The 15132-nt window shown below is 34.7% G+C and overlaps 1 protein-coding gene across 2 annotated transcripts in view; it reads left to right on the top strand.

Annotated features, from left to right (window-relative positions):
* SNTG1 (syntrophin gamma 1) overlaps positions 1-14649 on the top strand; it is a 159892-nt gene extending 145243 nt beyond the window's left edge. Inside the window, exon 17 of one of the 2 annotated variants that reach the window (XM_021388250.1) lies at positions 8377-14649. In XM_021388250.1, coding sequence (XP_021243925.1) covers positions 8377-8535 — 159 coding nt within the window. In that variant the 3' untranslated portion in view covers positions 8536-14649. Of the gene's footprint in view, positions 1-9; positions 160-8376 lie in introns of those variants that run through there. The other variant, XM_021388251.1, reaches the window with a different exon arrangement.

A 15132-nucleotide genomic window follows, 5' to 3' on the forward strand; every position in this document is an offset into this window, starting at 1 on the left:
TTTTGCCAGGTCTGTTATTCATTTTGAGTGGCTGAGAATTTGAATGCCCTGTCTTTCACTCTATACTTGTATCATGAAGAAGTAATACAAAGGGTGGTGACACACTGGAACAGGTTGCCTAAGGAGCTTTGTGGATGCCCCATCCCTGGAGGCATTCAAGGCCAGGTTGGATGTGGCTCTGGGCAGCCTGGTTTAGTGGTTGGTGATCCTGCACACAGCAGGGGGTTGAAACTAGATGATCGTTATGGTCCTTTTCAACTCAGGCCATTCTATGATTCTATGAAAACATCCTTGAGCCAATTTGGACAGAAAATAAAGCAAAGGTCTAACATTTGTTATTATATCTCAAGAAGATGTCATTGAAGCTTTGTGTCTCTGTCTAATTCAAAATTCCTGTTTTCAGCTGTGCTTCTGATTCCGGGGTTAATTTATGAAAGCAGTCACCCTGAAAAATTTATGCCTATTTTGATGAATATCTTTTGAGAATTTACTGTCCCAATATGTGTGAGGAAGTGATCTTCCTGGGAACACTGATAACTGAAACTGCCTTAAGAGTCCGAATCAAAGGTTTTTTTCATTAGAATCCCAACATTTTTGTAATCCTGATTGTGTTTGCTTGGATGTCTTTTAAAGCTTGGTTTTGAAGCCCTTACTATACTGCTTTCTCAGATGTTTACTTGATTTTGAATGTTACACTCAATAAAATGAAGGTATACAAAAGGTCCCATTAAATCAGTAGCAATGAAGTGGGGTGGACTTTCGATACATTCAAATCCTTCATCTCAAAGCTAAACATCCTTATTTCCTTCAGTAAATGTTATAATAGTACAGAATTTCTTTTCTTCACTAACAAGAAGCCGTAACTTAACAACCTAATGTTCTGAGAATTATTTTCTTTTAAGCAAATAATACGAAATTTTTATCATGCTCCTAAGTATAGCTGGAGGTTGAAACTCATCATTTCTTTTCTTTATCTCCTATTGCTATTACATGGGCACAAGATTTTAGAACTAGCTAAGTTAATGATGCAGTATTTCGCAGAATCTTCTTTGGAATCCAAGAGCTGAATAGTGATGCTTTATTTCATCAAATTAAAAACAATGCATAATAACAAATGTAGATGTTGAATAAGAATCATGACTTTCATCATTTTTTATCTTTTTTTTTTTTAAATAAATCTGTCATGTTAGTTACTTTTTAAAACTTTGAGATATCCCAGTACTTTATGGCACTGTTGTTCCCAGTTAAACTGAGCAGAGCTTTATTTCTAGGAAACTTCGCCTTTCCACCTTTTATCAAGGTAGAATTTCTACCTCCTAACTTAGAAGGTGCAGTGTTGTACAAACTTACTAGCATCCTTATTAATATACTGTTATGTTCTCTAGCTGCTTTTATTTATTATAAATTTAATCTTTCATGTTGATCAATTTCAAATATACATATATTTAATTTTCTTGATACTCAAAGCACGTCAGTTACATTATTATCAAAAAATATCTGATCGTGTTGTGTTTGGAAGGTGTTAAACATTTATAGACTTCCTATTTGTTTATATCTGAAGTATGTTATATCTGTTATATCTGAAGTACTTGCTTAGTCCAAAACCTGTAAGATATATTTGTCTATAGAAAGAATGAAAACATTATTATGTCATATTTTTTAACTTTGGTTAGCTTAAAATTCTGTGAATAGGCCCCTCTGTATCCATTGAGCCTTTCAAGTATTTAAAGCACTATTCAGCAAGACAAGATGTGGAACAATTTAGCTTCTATTTTTTGGACTTCATTAACATTACAGAAATGGAGACATATCTACTTGGGGAACTCTCTAGTCATTAAGAAATGTTAATCAGATTTTAAGAAATGCTTGTAATGCCAGGTTTCATGCATGCTGTATGCAGGCTTCATTTGGAATCAGATGATAGGAATTTTGTAAAACAGCTTTTAAAGGTTGTGATGAATATTCATAGCCAAAGCTATCACCACCTGTTAAATGAAACTATGTGCTGCAGAAGGCCTGGAGACCCGCTGTTGCAAGGAGGACACACAGGGTAATGTTTTACTGAGATAAACATAATTGTCTGCCTGTTATATTACATGAGGAATATAGCGGGATGAGAATTTACAGCTGAGACAAAAAATTCCAAGGAGTCATTACCTCAGCATGTTAGGGCTTTTCATTTTTGCATTCTCAAGCAGTAATGAGAAGTCGTGGCCTGGCAAGTAACTATGATACAGCTCAATAAGGTCACTAAAAGTGAGAGTGCCTTTTTCTTCTTCTTCATCAACATTATCGTGGTCTGTGCAGAACCTGCTATGGTGAGTGCACACTTGATTTGAGACTCCTGCTCTTCTTGTCTGCGGTGCCTGTTTTCCTCCGTGTCTGAGATTCAACTGTGCTGCTGACAAGATACGTTTAAAGTCTTTAATGCACTATGATTCTGTTTCACCTTGCAAATGTAAAATAGTTCAGCTACAGATTGATTGATTGATTGATTTCAAATAATATTGGTTTAATCCTAGAATTCCTTCTTGTAAAAACGTGAGTTATCAAAATCCAAATGCTTCCTGCACATTTGTGTGAAACCTGTATGTGTGTAGTTGTGGCTTGTTGTGTCCATGTGATAATATCCTTTATATCTTAAACACTTATTCATGACCTAGAGATTTAAGAGTGTTAGAGTGTTGAGATATTTAATGTTAATTAACATTAAAAAAAGAAAAATAATTACGCAGCAGTGTTTTTAATGTTAGCCTTACTGACTTTGTAGTAGTCCAGGTTTTCCTTTTTATTCTGATTGAATATAAAGAACGATCACTTCTAATGTTTCAAAATCTAAGATAAATAGGTTTTTGAGAAAAAAATGCAGAGCTATATCCTTTTGTCAGTCAACTTTTATTTTTGAAAAACACACTTGCCACCAGAGTTTACATTCCTAAGTGACAGAAAGCCCTTTACTGACACTGAAAACCTAATATTTTTATAACACTGTCAAAATATTTCAGTGTGTTTCATGCCTGACTTAACAAAATTAAAAGTGGCATGTTTTGAGATGAACAACATATGCTTTATATTTGGTTACTGTTTAATTAGGAATACTCCTTTTAGACTCAAAAATAATTTAACTTTTAAACTTAGAGTGAGAGACTTTGTACTGATGCTTTTGTTTGGCCTTGCTGAAACAACATCTTGCTAGTGTAAAGGTGCATAGTATAGAATAAAGGAAGTGTTTCCTCATAGACATGAACAATTGCAGTCTGAAAAACCTGAACAGTAATTACCATAGGTCACACTGGTGGTCAGTGGCAGAGTGCCTGGAATCAAACACCTGACTTTGAAGGTCTCAGAGTTAAGGTCTCAGTAGTTTCTGATGTAAACCATTTAGGAGTAACATTAATCACCGATACCGCTTAGACATTCCAATCTGTAGGTTATTTCCCGGCTGTCACTCAGCGGGAGATATTGCATAGGTTTGCACAGTCAGACAGAATTTTTCTGACTGAAAGCTACAAAGTAGAGCAGTCAGCATGGCAGAGCATGGAGCCTACGTGTCCCTCTGCTTCATCCCTATTGTGCTGCTCTGGTTGTGTTGAAAAAAAAAACAAAGGAGAGAACTTTCTTTTCATTTATAAAACACAGAGGGATACATTATGCATCTTGCTACCTAATTACCTATTTCTTTAGCTACAACTTAGTGATCTATTAATGGCTTTTCAGCATTACAGCAGCTCCCAGAGGCAAGTGGAATCTCAGCACTGTAATAAACTCAGAGCGCTATAATCTTCACTTGTACCTGACTGAGTAGTGGATCACTGCAATGGAAAGTGTTTTATGTTTTTCTGAGAAAAAGTATCTTAAACCTTTGAAGGATTCTGTTTCTATACATATAGGCTCCCAAACATTGCTGTATCCAATATCTATATATCTAAAGCAGAATTGTTGGTTTGTTTTTTTTTTTTTTTTTTACTACATACCATTTCCATTTGAATGTTTTAAGTAAATATAGAAACCAGTAACTTCTGTGAACTGAAAGGTAATGTGCCCCAGTGCAATGACAAGGATTTGATACCTAGTAAAGTAAAATAGTAACAGGCTTACACAGTCGGACTGAGCAAATGAATGTCCTTCTTACATTTCAGCACTGTAAAACAAAGCATGGTGTATATCTCAAAAACTATTCTCTCTGTCCTTTTACCTTTCTGAACTTGCAGGGATTTTTCACAGCTTAACAGCTTTCTCAGCAAACTTGGCCAAGGTCACACAGCTGTGCTGTTAGCCTTTGTTCACAGACTAGCTAATGCCCTAAGCTAAGTGTCACAGAACAGAGGTGAGCAGCACATGAAGATGAAGATCTGGTCAATTGGGAAAAACTGTGGTATCAGCAAAAGAGGATGCATAACTTTAAAGATCTGGCATTAATACTAAGTAATGAATAATACATTAATAACAATTAATGGTAATTAATTTGTACTTGAAATTATTCCGCATAGAAATATAATCTAAAATAAGACAGCCTGCATTAAAGCTGTTGTAGTGTGAACAAAATGTTTGCCTTCTGGTGTTTTGTAAGGTGCCTTGATGAATGCTTGCACCGTTTTCCAGGCTGGTATTTCTGCTCATTTCAAGTATATTCTCCAAAGTATAATTTTAATTTAATCCTTGTTCTTAGCCTTGAGGGCTTTTCTGTAAGCATCAGAGTGCTCTTCAAATTTAGAATTTCAGCTTTACATGGGTTTCAAGTATCTATCCTTAATATTTTTTCAGAGTGATTGCTCAATTGCAGTGACTGTGTTCTTAGTTCAAATTTTTGAACTGTGTAGGTTTGCATGACTCAGTTTTTAGTTTTCCCATATCTTGCTCATAGATTGTATTTTTCATATCTATTTAAAATCATGTTCTACCCTAGTATATAGACATTTGATGAAGCAACAAATATATTCACATATCAGCAGTTTATACATAGATGACAATATCATGATTTTTTCCGAATCACTTACAAACTAACAAGTGCTTGATTTTGTAGATGTACAGTTTAGGTATCTGTGTCATTAATTTGATGAAATAGTCGCTGTTTTTTTTTTTTTTCTTTTATCTGACAACATTATCTGTTTTCTTTTTTTCCCTATTTGTCTTCTTCATCTTTCATTGGCTTACACTGTCCTGTGCAGAAACAGCAAATCTTCAAATTAATAATCTGGGTATATCTGGTATAATGACAGTAATGTTGAGTGAAAGCAGTTTGGTCAAGAAGGTGGGAGGACAATTTGAAGATCAAGAAGAAACACTAGTATTCTAGTCTGGAAACTGGAATAAGAGTAAATTGTGTTCTTGTGCATGGATAAGTAGTTGTGGCTTAAATTTGGATTTTTTTGCTTTTTGGTGATTCAGGGCATCTGCTTTTCCCTACAGGTAGCAGCCTTAATAGCTTGATAGAATATTACTTCAGGTTTCTTAGGATTTATTCATTTGTTTATTTGAAGCTGTGTGTGCAGTGTGCACTACTCTGCTCGATAAAAGTGTGTTCAGTCGAGCATATGACTGACAGCAGAGCATTCTATATGCAGACACAACCAGGGGCAGTTAGATGTGCAGAAAAGCCTGTGGGTTCCCCTCCATTTTGTGGCAGTAAAGTACTGCAGATGTACGGGGATTTGAAAGTGCAAGTTCTCAGCAGAAGTGAGGGAATGTTTTGTCTGTCAACAGCTCTGTGTGAACCCTATCTGTTCATTAAACTTGCTTGGGAGTAGGCTAATCTGCCAGAAAAGTGTTGTTCCTGATGGATCCCATTCCATCAATCTTACTCCTTTGAATTCAGCTGCAGCTATTAATTAGACATGTACGTACTCACCACATACCAATATCAGCACACTGTGTTTCACATTGCTTCAAATTCCTCTTTTAATGTGAACTCTGCTTATAGCAGAGTCGATGCATTACTCTTTTTTAGCTTCTAATCCACATCTACTGCTGGGGAAATGAATGTGATCACAAGAGTGTGACTTCTGCCCTGCACGGTTCCAACACAAGCCGTCAGTGTCTTCAAGTAGTTTCAAAGAATTTGGTTATATACATGTATGTGTGTCTTCTAAATAAGCTGTATTACTTGGATCCTCTACCTAAACTACCTTAAGTGCATGTACTGTGTTAAATTGTGTGATCAGATAGGTCTGTTTAATTTACTGCATGATACACACACTGACACTGAAAGAATTATGTTTCATGCCAAGTAGCATCTAGCATTCATTGACTTGTTAGTGCACGTCTTTACTATCAAATTAATTTCTGTGTTATTTCATTGCTAACAGCAGTAGCAAGCCAATGGGACCAACAGCAGTTGTGCCATTGCCTCACATATTTTCACTGAAGGTCCAGTGAGCAATGGATCTTCCCAATGTGTTACTGTTGCAGAAACACCTGTGTTAACTGGTGATAATAATTGTACTAATGCACTGTGAAAATTCAGTGTCCAGCAGCCATAATTACGATGTACATAAGAACTTTCAGCAGTAGAATTACCTAATTGACTCGAACAGTTCTGAAACCGCAATATTTGTTTTAATAGACTTGCTCAGTTGACACATAGGTGGAAAGACAGTCTTTCCAAATATAACACAGAGGTGACATCACAAATATTTGTATGTTCCACTAAATATTTATTTTTTCATCTTAAGCTTCAGTTTTATTTTTATAATACCAAAGGATAGATGTTATTAATAAAAAGACTCAAAATGAAAAGTAACAATTTGAATGACTGATGCTTCTTATTCAGAAATAGCTTCCATAATTCCTTGTTTTCTCATCTTTGACTTTCCACTATTTTTCCCATCTATGATAAATTGTCTTATTTTGAAATTTTTTGAGGAGGGGGAGAAATCTCTGGCATTGTAATAAAACTGCACTTTTCCCAGTGTTTAAAACTGAAAATATCTCTAAACAAATTTTTTTTAAATGAATGCAGATGGTAGGTATGTGAAAGTTGGCATAAACTTTATCATCGTTATTGTGAATTGGTACTTAGGGAAGTTTAAAGAAGCTTGTAAGCAATTAAAAAATCATTTCTGAGCATTTCCAAAGGACATCTGCTCAAGTTGTAAGAGAGTTGAACAGAATTCCACCCTTTTAGTACATCACAGGATACTCCGCATATGTATTCCTCTGCTTTCAGGCAGTTGTTCCATCTCATGCGTAAGGGATTTGTGAAAGTCTCCACAAAGTATGTAAAGCAATATCTTCCAGAAAAACTCAAGAGGAAGGCTCATGTAATTTTTAGAATTTTATCTTTTTTGTTCTTGTTGAATTCACAGTACTATCAATATTCTTTTATTCAAAAAAGCAAACCTGTCAGCACTACATAACCTGGAAATACTGTTACTAGACAGAAACACAAATAGAATATACCACAGTTCCCTGTTCCAGGCTTCAGAAATCTACATAGGCAGTGAATCAAAGCAGAAAGATCGTAACTTTGTATCACCATCACCTACATGCATAACATCAGTATCTGCTTTCAAACACAGCAGGTATTTATTGATTAAATTCCAACATCAAAAACACATACTGAAGAATTCTTAAAAAAAACCATCATTGTTATGATCACATCATTGTTAAGATAAAATCAATTAGAAGGAACACATTTATATTTATATATAAATGATTTTTTTTTTGGTTTTTTTTCACCTTGTGTCTAAGAAAATCTCATCTGAGGAACTGTAAAAAATGTAAATTAAAGTAGAACAAAAAGAGCTTTTTTAATAAGATTAAAAACCCAAGTATGTTCCACATTTTTGGTACAATGACAATAATTGCCTCAATGAAAACAGAGCCAGAATATCCCTGTATGATATTAGCACTTTTTGAAAATGTCTTTTTCATTTTGTTTTGTTTTTTAACTAAAGATTAGCATAGGTGAGATAATAGTTACCACTATGTGGTGACATGACAGATGAACAAGACATGTATGGAGCTCAACATTATTGATCTGTGTGGGTATATACAGTAGTAACCCAGAGGTAGACACAGTGCACTCAATCCATTCATTGATTTATAAAAATAAATCAACCTGCAAAATGCACCAGATTTGCATTAATGACACAAGGGAAAAACATAATATATGGTTGTCACATTCCTTCCACTTTAGCAGGCAGGACCTCATGTTTTTATGGACACACTTAACTCAAAAATTTGCCCATACTAGCCTCCAAAAAATTATGTATGGAATAAATAACTCTGTCTCTTAAGTGCCTATAATGTAGAACTATCAGATACCTCAGCAGAATTACATCAGGCTATTTCCATTTGAAACTCAGTTCAATCCTGAGTGCATGTTTGTAATGTCTTCTTTTGCTTCATGATTAATCTTTTTGTTTTCACTTCCAGGAGCTGGAGTTTTCCAACCTGTTTGCAGTCCTTCATTGTATCCATTCATTCTTTGCAGCCAAAGTGGCTTGTTTGGACCCTTTGTACGTAGGCAGTCAAGCCACAGCTTCTGCTGCTCCCACAACTTCTGGTACTAGCAAATTAAAGTATACAACTTGATATCTCACATTACAGCACTGCCATTTATCAAAAAGACTTAATGTATAGATATTCGTAAGATAAAACTTTGGTGAACCATTTACATGGAAACCTATCCTGGAGACAAGACATCTTGCAGCATCAGCAGATGGATGGTCACGTGGGATCATAAACTCATCTCTGTTCTGCAAGACACCAGTAAATAATCCTCGCAGAATCCCCAGAATAGGATGGATATGCTTTTAGTATGATCTATTTGTACTTATTTAGTGCTTTAACCAACACTGGAAGCAAAGGAATAAATGATGCAAAGAGGCACTTCAGTATTTAATAAAATTTTCAAGTTGCTGTAATAACACACAAAGAGAATTGTCATTTTCCTGTTTTCAGATGTTTTTATGACAATATGCTAAACTCTGAGTATGAACTTAATACCCAATGATTATATTAGAAATGACTTAAGAGCAAGCAACAAGTATTTAGTACATGATGATGAGGAGATGAGCATGAGAAGACATTTGTGTAAGTATCTCTTCAAATGAGAAAGCACTTTAAGCACTGTTGTAATCCATACTTCCTTCCATACATGGAGTCATGCTACTTCTTCTGTTTTGTTCTTTTATTTTAACATTAGCAGCAAAGATATAGCCATATTGACTGACACAGTGCAAGACAAAAACAAAAACCCCGCAACACCACTTCCATGAGTAAGTTCCTCCTTTTCAATTAAAAATATGTAATATTAATTATAATGAAAAGTGAAATTTTGTAAAATAGCATTTCTGCTATTTACTTCCTCAATTTTTTAGAGAACTAAGTTCTGTAAACCCGATAGTCTTTGCTCATATGACTTTGATGTTGAATTTGCTTCAGACACAATCCACCTAATGCATTGTTTCTGTGATTAACCTTGATTTAACATCATAAAAAGAACCTCTGTTCCACTCAAGCTCTCAATAAAATAGACATTCGACATTATTCTTGAAAAATGAGTCCATCCACTGAATTTGTAGTGATTTCTTTTTTTATATTATTAGTAAAAGGCAGGAATAAAATAAATAGCCTTTAATGATAGAAGAGATGACAGAATACATAATGTCTTTGTATATTAAAAAATATTTCATCACCCATGAGCCTAACAGAAATAGTAGTTCCAGGGCCTCATTTAATGATCAAATCTGAAAGAATTGCACATTTATAACTAATAACTTATTAAAAATATAGTTTTGAAAAATAATTTAATGTTGTGCTACTACACATCAATGAAAATGGCAAAATGATGGGGGTGTGTGTAGGTTATAGCTGAAAGAGCAAATAAGGTGAGGTGTTTTGGGTTTTTTTTGCCAGACATGACAATGCACAGTTAATTATAATGTGCACAGTTGGTGCACATTCAGAATGTGTAGAATATTTTAAATGATGCTTTCTGGGGTTTCTAATCATAATCATGAAATCTACACTTCCTTTTTTTTCCCATTTCTTATAAAAGCACATCTAAGGTAAGAGTTAAGGGTACAATTTCTCTTGTGCAACTGGAAGGCAAACTATTTCACATCCATTTTTGCAAATTAAAAGAAGGAAAATTCATAATTGAAGCCAGAGGAAAGCTTTTTTGTAATGGGAACAATTCAAATGTAAAGTGGGGACAAAAGATAAAGTAACTGTAGGGACAAATCATGCATCTGTCTTTTTGCTTTGCAGTAAAAGTATTTGGATTTATCTGTGTTAGAAAGTGTCCTTGCAAAATGGGGACTGGAAGTACAGTTGATTCTAGCTCAAAACAATCTGAAAACACGTTTTCTGGGAACTCTTTATCATTGTCACAGGACTGCCAGTATGTTCTTCTTAGTAGACCTCCAAGAGTTACAGCATTAAAGATTTCATAAGCATGTTCCACATTTATTTTCCACGCTAAATACAATGCTAAATACAATGGAATTGTGTCCATTTAGTCCAATGATTAAATATTTTAAGAAGTGCCATCAAAATCCAGCATTTTTATACTCATTATCCTGTTTACATGAATCTTCCCTAAGTAGGGGGGTTAGATCCTAGTCTCTCCATGACATGTGAAACTGCCGTGGCTATTGAGTTTATTCCTGAGAGATTACAGGCCCCAAATGTTTTGAATGCCAAACTGCAACTTCCTGAGAAATTTGCTGATGGTAACTCAGATGCTCTCCTTGTCAAAAAGGCATGTACTGGAAAGACAGTTTTGACAGACTACTGGCAATGCTGAAGCTTTGTATCCGTTAATGACAGTTCTCCTCTGTGCTCCCAAATCATCTTATTCTGATGAGCATTGCATTCAGCCACCGAGTATTGGCATGTGAATGCCTCTGTAAGTGCTCTGGTGGTAATAGAAAAATCTAAAATTAATTAGCCGCCAGTTGAATGTTTTCCCTTCAGCTAGCTCAGATGATGTGCATAATTGCACCATTGAAACCAAGAGTTATTTAAGGGACATTGTTTAATATGGTTAAGTGAGCATAACATTTATCTGAAACAGCTGAAAGTATACTATTGCAAATTGCTGTAGATTAAGGGTCGCCGTGATTTGAAATAAATTATTAAATAAATAAATAAAAGTTGCTCCTTGTGTGGAACTGGTTTCGTGCCATCACTTTTGGGGCCTGGACTCTACCAGAGTATTCTAGAGAACTCTCACATATTTTGTTTATAGAAATGCTGTATTCATCAATGAGAATTTTTTAACTGGGCATTTAATACACAGTATTTAAGAGGCAAACAATGAAAAAACCCTGCAATTTTTGTGTTTGTGTTTTCAAACCCCATATTTCAAAGAGCTGAACTTCTGGGGCTTAATCAATACTTTTACTTTCAAGAAAATAGAGGTGACCTTGGGAGAATATAGAATGCTATGGCTGTGACTACAGGCCAGTGCTGGTTTGCAAATGTGAGATTCTGGGGGCCTTTGCACTGACCTCAGATTATTCAGAGGTGTCTGCAACCAGGCTTGCCCTCTCAGAGCAAGTAGAACAGAAACTCAGCCTTGAACCAAAGAAGGAAAATTTTAAACTCTGTGTCATAACTGATCAGAAAACAGCAAAGTATAATTTTAGTGGCTATGTTGTTTTTTTTTTATAAACGTATATACAAGCAGAAGATTCCAAATTAAAGCATAGTTAACTTCATATGCGTATGTCAAAAACCAACCTTTATGTTGCAAGCTGTCATTTAACATTTAAAATACAATGAATGCAAATATTTTGTAAAAGTCAACATGGCCCACTGATTACAAAGAAAAACAGAAAATTATAATGAACTGTCAGCTCTTACTAAAAATCTGTATGCAAATTAAAGCAAATACTGAAAAAATACCTACAAGACAACACAGCAAACCTAAACCCCACAAAGTAAAATGTAATTTTTCTTTATGACATTATATTCTTAAATAAGTTAAATTAAAAATTATATATCTTAGTACTGTGCCTATTGAAGTGATGTTATATAGCATACCAAAAACATACACTCCTATGTATCACAAAATGTATTTGATTTAATTTTCCTTGTTTTATGATGAAAATTTTAGATAACCTAACCTCCACAGAACTAACCGTATGCTAGGTTATAGTGTTATCATAATTTTGTTATGAATGTGTTGCAGATTGTAGACACGTTATTCTAGATGTCATCAGTGAATGAATATGGTTCATTTCCTATATCTGTTTAAAAACAGAATTCCAGAAGGCACTTTTGAAATAAAGAACAGGCTATTTTAAAATATTGGTCATTTTATTTTGTCAGTTAAGTGCAGCAAGAAGTTTGTAAATTGTAAGCCCGTTAATTTTGAGAACAAACAATTAGACGTTTTGGCTGTTTAAACTAAAAATCATAAAAATGTAAAATAATAATATACAGTATCAATATACTTTGAAATGAGATTCCTGAAACATTTTGTTTTCCAACTTAGTTCTTGATCCCACAAAAAATGTATTTACTTTATGTGCTCTGACATTATCAGAATATCTCACAGTGCACAGTGAAACATGAGTAAGTTGTGGTTACTGCAGCTTATTACTTTAAATATGATTTCAATTACACAATGCCTTAAGATGTTTCTTACATCAAGAGAAATATTAAAAAGGCTGAAGATCTCATGAATGTACAATTGCTGCCCTTAAAAATTCAGCAGCTTTGGTATATATTGTTGTCTAAGTACACTCTAGTATTCCCTATGCCAAAAAGAAACAATTTTCATTCTGATATAGCAATGCCAAGTCAAATGTAAATGTATTAATATTAACCACTCATCTATGTACTGCACTTTTAATTCCCTTACAGAATCTAGTTGCTGAGAAAGTGTTTTGTCTGGAAAAAAAAATAAAGCTGATTGTAACATGTTAATCTTTGGGCAATTTAAAATGTTCAAATTTGGGTACATGAAGCACTCACCCAAGCTCTTTAAATTTAAATACCTGTCTTAGACACCTAGGATAAGACTTGAGGCTCTCAAAACGGCAGGGCAGGGCCCTTTTGAGGTAGGACCATGACTTAGCAGCTCTTAAGGTATGTGTCTCCCTAGTTATGGTAGAGGTGCTGCCACTATTGTGGTTTCACTTGTATTAGGAATGTGCTTTTGAAGCCAGATTCCTGTGCTCTGCCTGTTACTGTGTTGTTCTTTATTTGCCAGAGCTGTCTTTAAGCACATGAACTGGGATTTTAGGCTGAAACGGAGGTGTGACCAGTGTCACACCTAATAGTTCCAACTCCTAATGGGAATTCAGCTAATTCTATCTAAAGCAAGACCAAAACCAGAATCCCTCTGAAATGCTATGGCTGCAGGGTCCTGCTGAGAGCCCTTTCTGCACAGCAGGTGATGCTCACGTACTGTGGGTTCTGGAAGAACCTCCTTCACTTATAGAAGGTGGCTGACGGATGTTCAAGGCAGGTTAGTCTGCACTGCCCTTTTCCCTCACTCCAAAGGGAAACATTTAAGGTTCCATCATGCTGGTCTGCCCTCTCCCTGCTTCATCTCTCTGCCCGTCTGTCACAAATACATACTTTAAAATTCACTCAGAGGGCTCCAAGAACACTGCCCTGTCCCCTTTGCCCTATTCAGATAGCAAAGCTATCTATAGCACTCACTCAGCTAAGAAAGGGAGCCTCTAAACCTGTAACACAGGGGACAGTGTTCAAGCATTATGGCAAGGGCATCCATGTATCAGAAGAGTGTTGCAATCTGTGATCAACATTCAGAATAAATTGAGTAAAGTCATCTTTGAGCTTAAGCGCTTTCTTGCCTAAGAGGTCTTAAGTGTAATTTTAGTATTTTTCCCAGAATAAGGTCTGTAATGTCAACAAACTTCTACTTGCTTGGCTCCATTTTCCCATTGTCAGGAATTTTAGTGAGGATAGCAATTCATGTTCTGTTGGAATCAGATGGAAAATCATAGGGATACTGAAATAAGAAATTTCTATCTGGATTCTGTGTATTATTACAGTACATTACATACTCTGTTAAAATATGTTGAACAATGTAAAATTAAATGCATTCATTTAGCTAACCTCGTCAGTTTTCATTGCTATGATAGACACACCTCCCAATTTCAACAACTTTCACTATGAGAATCTCAATTATATATTACAGAAATGGGTTTATTATTGAGTATATACTAATATATAATGCATAGTGTGTGTGTATTTGTGTGTGTGTATATTAGTATATACTAATGAAAAATATTCAGTACATATTAAAGAAAGTTCCATATTAGGCACAATTATAAAACAGAACCATAAATCCACGAAGCTTTACATTAAAAATCTTAATCTTATAATACTATAAAGGAAAATATGTATATTAGTTGAAGAAATGGCTATTTTTGCAGGACATGAACAATCTGGATATATGATAATAAATTAATGAACATTAACTGATTTACTATTTCATACCTCCAGGAATTTTGATTTTTTAATTATTCTTATCCTTAAGAATATTTGCAATATATGTCATAAGTTTTAATTTGTTATGGGTAAAAATGACTGAAAAATGTAATAGAAAGTGCTATATATTTTATAAATATTAAAAATTGAAGAAAAATATTCAATTTATTTATTTCGTTTTCAGTTACTTTTTTTTGTGGTTGTTTGTAATATGTATTTGTGACAAACATCAGTCACCTAGTTGTTAAAGCTCATTAATGTACCACTAATAAAATGCTATCTTGTGTTTTGTTTTTATGTTTTGTTTTGTTTCTTTTTGTAATGGAACATAACAGAAAAAAAAAATATAGAAAATAAATACTTTTTTAACTAATCTTTTGCATTCAGTCATACAGTGTATGAGTTTTATATCATTGAAAGTCAAACCTGAGAGACCAAGAAAATACTTGAAGAACCTGGGCTGCTATTGTCATTTCCCACCACCATGTTCAACTGCATAATAATTGCTCACAATCCTCTTACAGATGTCCAGCCTGTTCCCTCATAGCAGTCTTACTCCAATGCCAGATACCCCCAGTTTTATAGTCCAGTGTGACATGATATGGTATGGGATATCTCTTTGGCCAGTTTGGGTCAGTTGTCCTGGTCCTGTCCCCTCTCAAATCCTTGTACGCCCTCAACTTCTCACTAGCAGAGCCACAAAGTCCTTGATTT

This window comes from Numida meleagris, chromosome 2 (assembly GCF_002078875.1).
Source record: "Numida meleagris isolate 19003 breed g44 Domestic line chromosome 2, NumMel1.0, whole genome shotgun sequence".
Lineage (NCBI taxonomy): Eukaryota > Metazoa > Chordata > Aves > Galliformes > Numididae > Numida > Numida meleagris.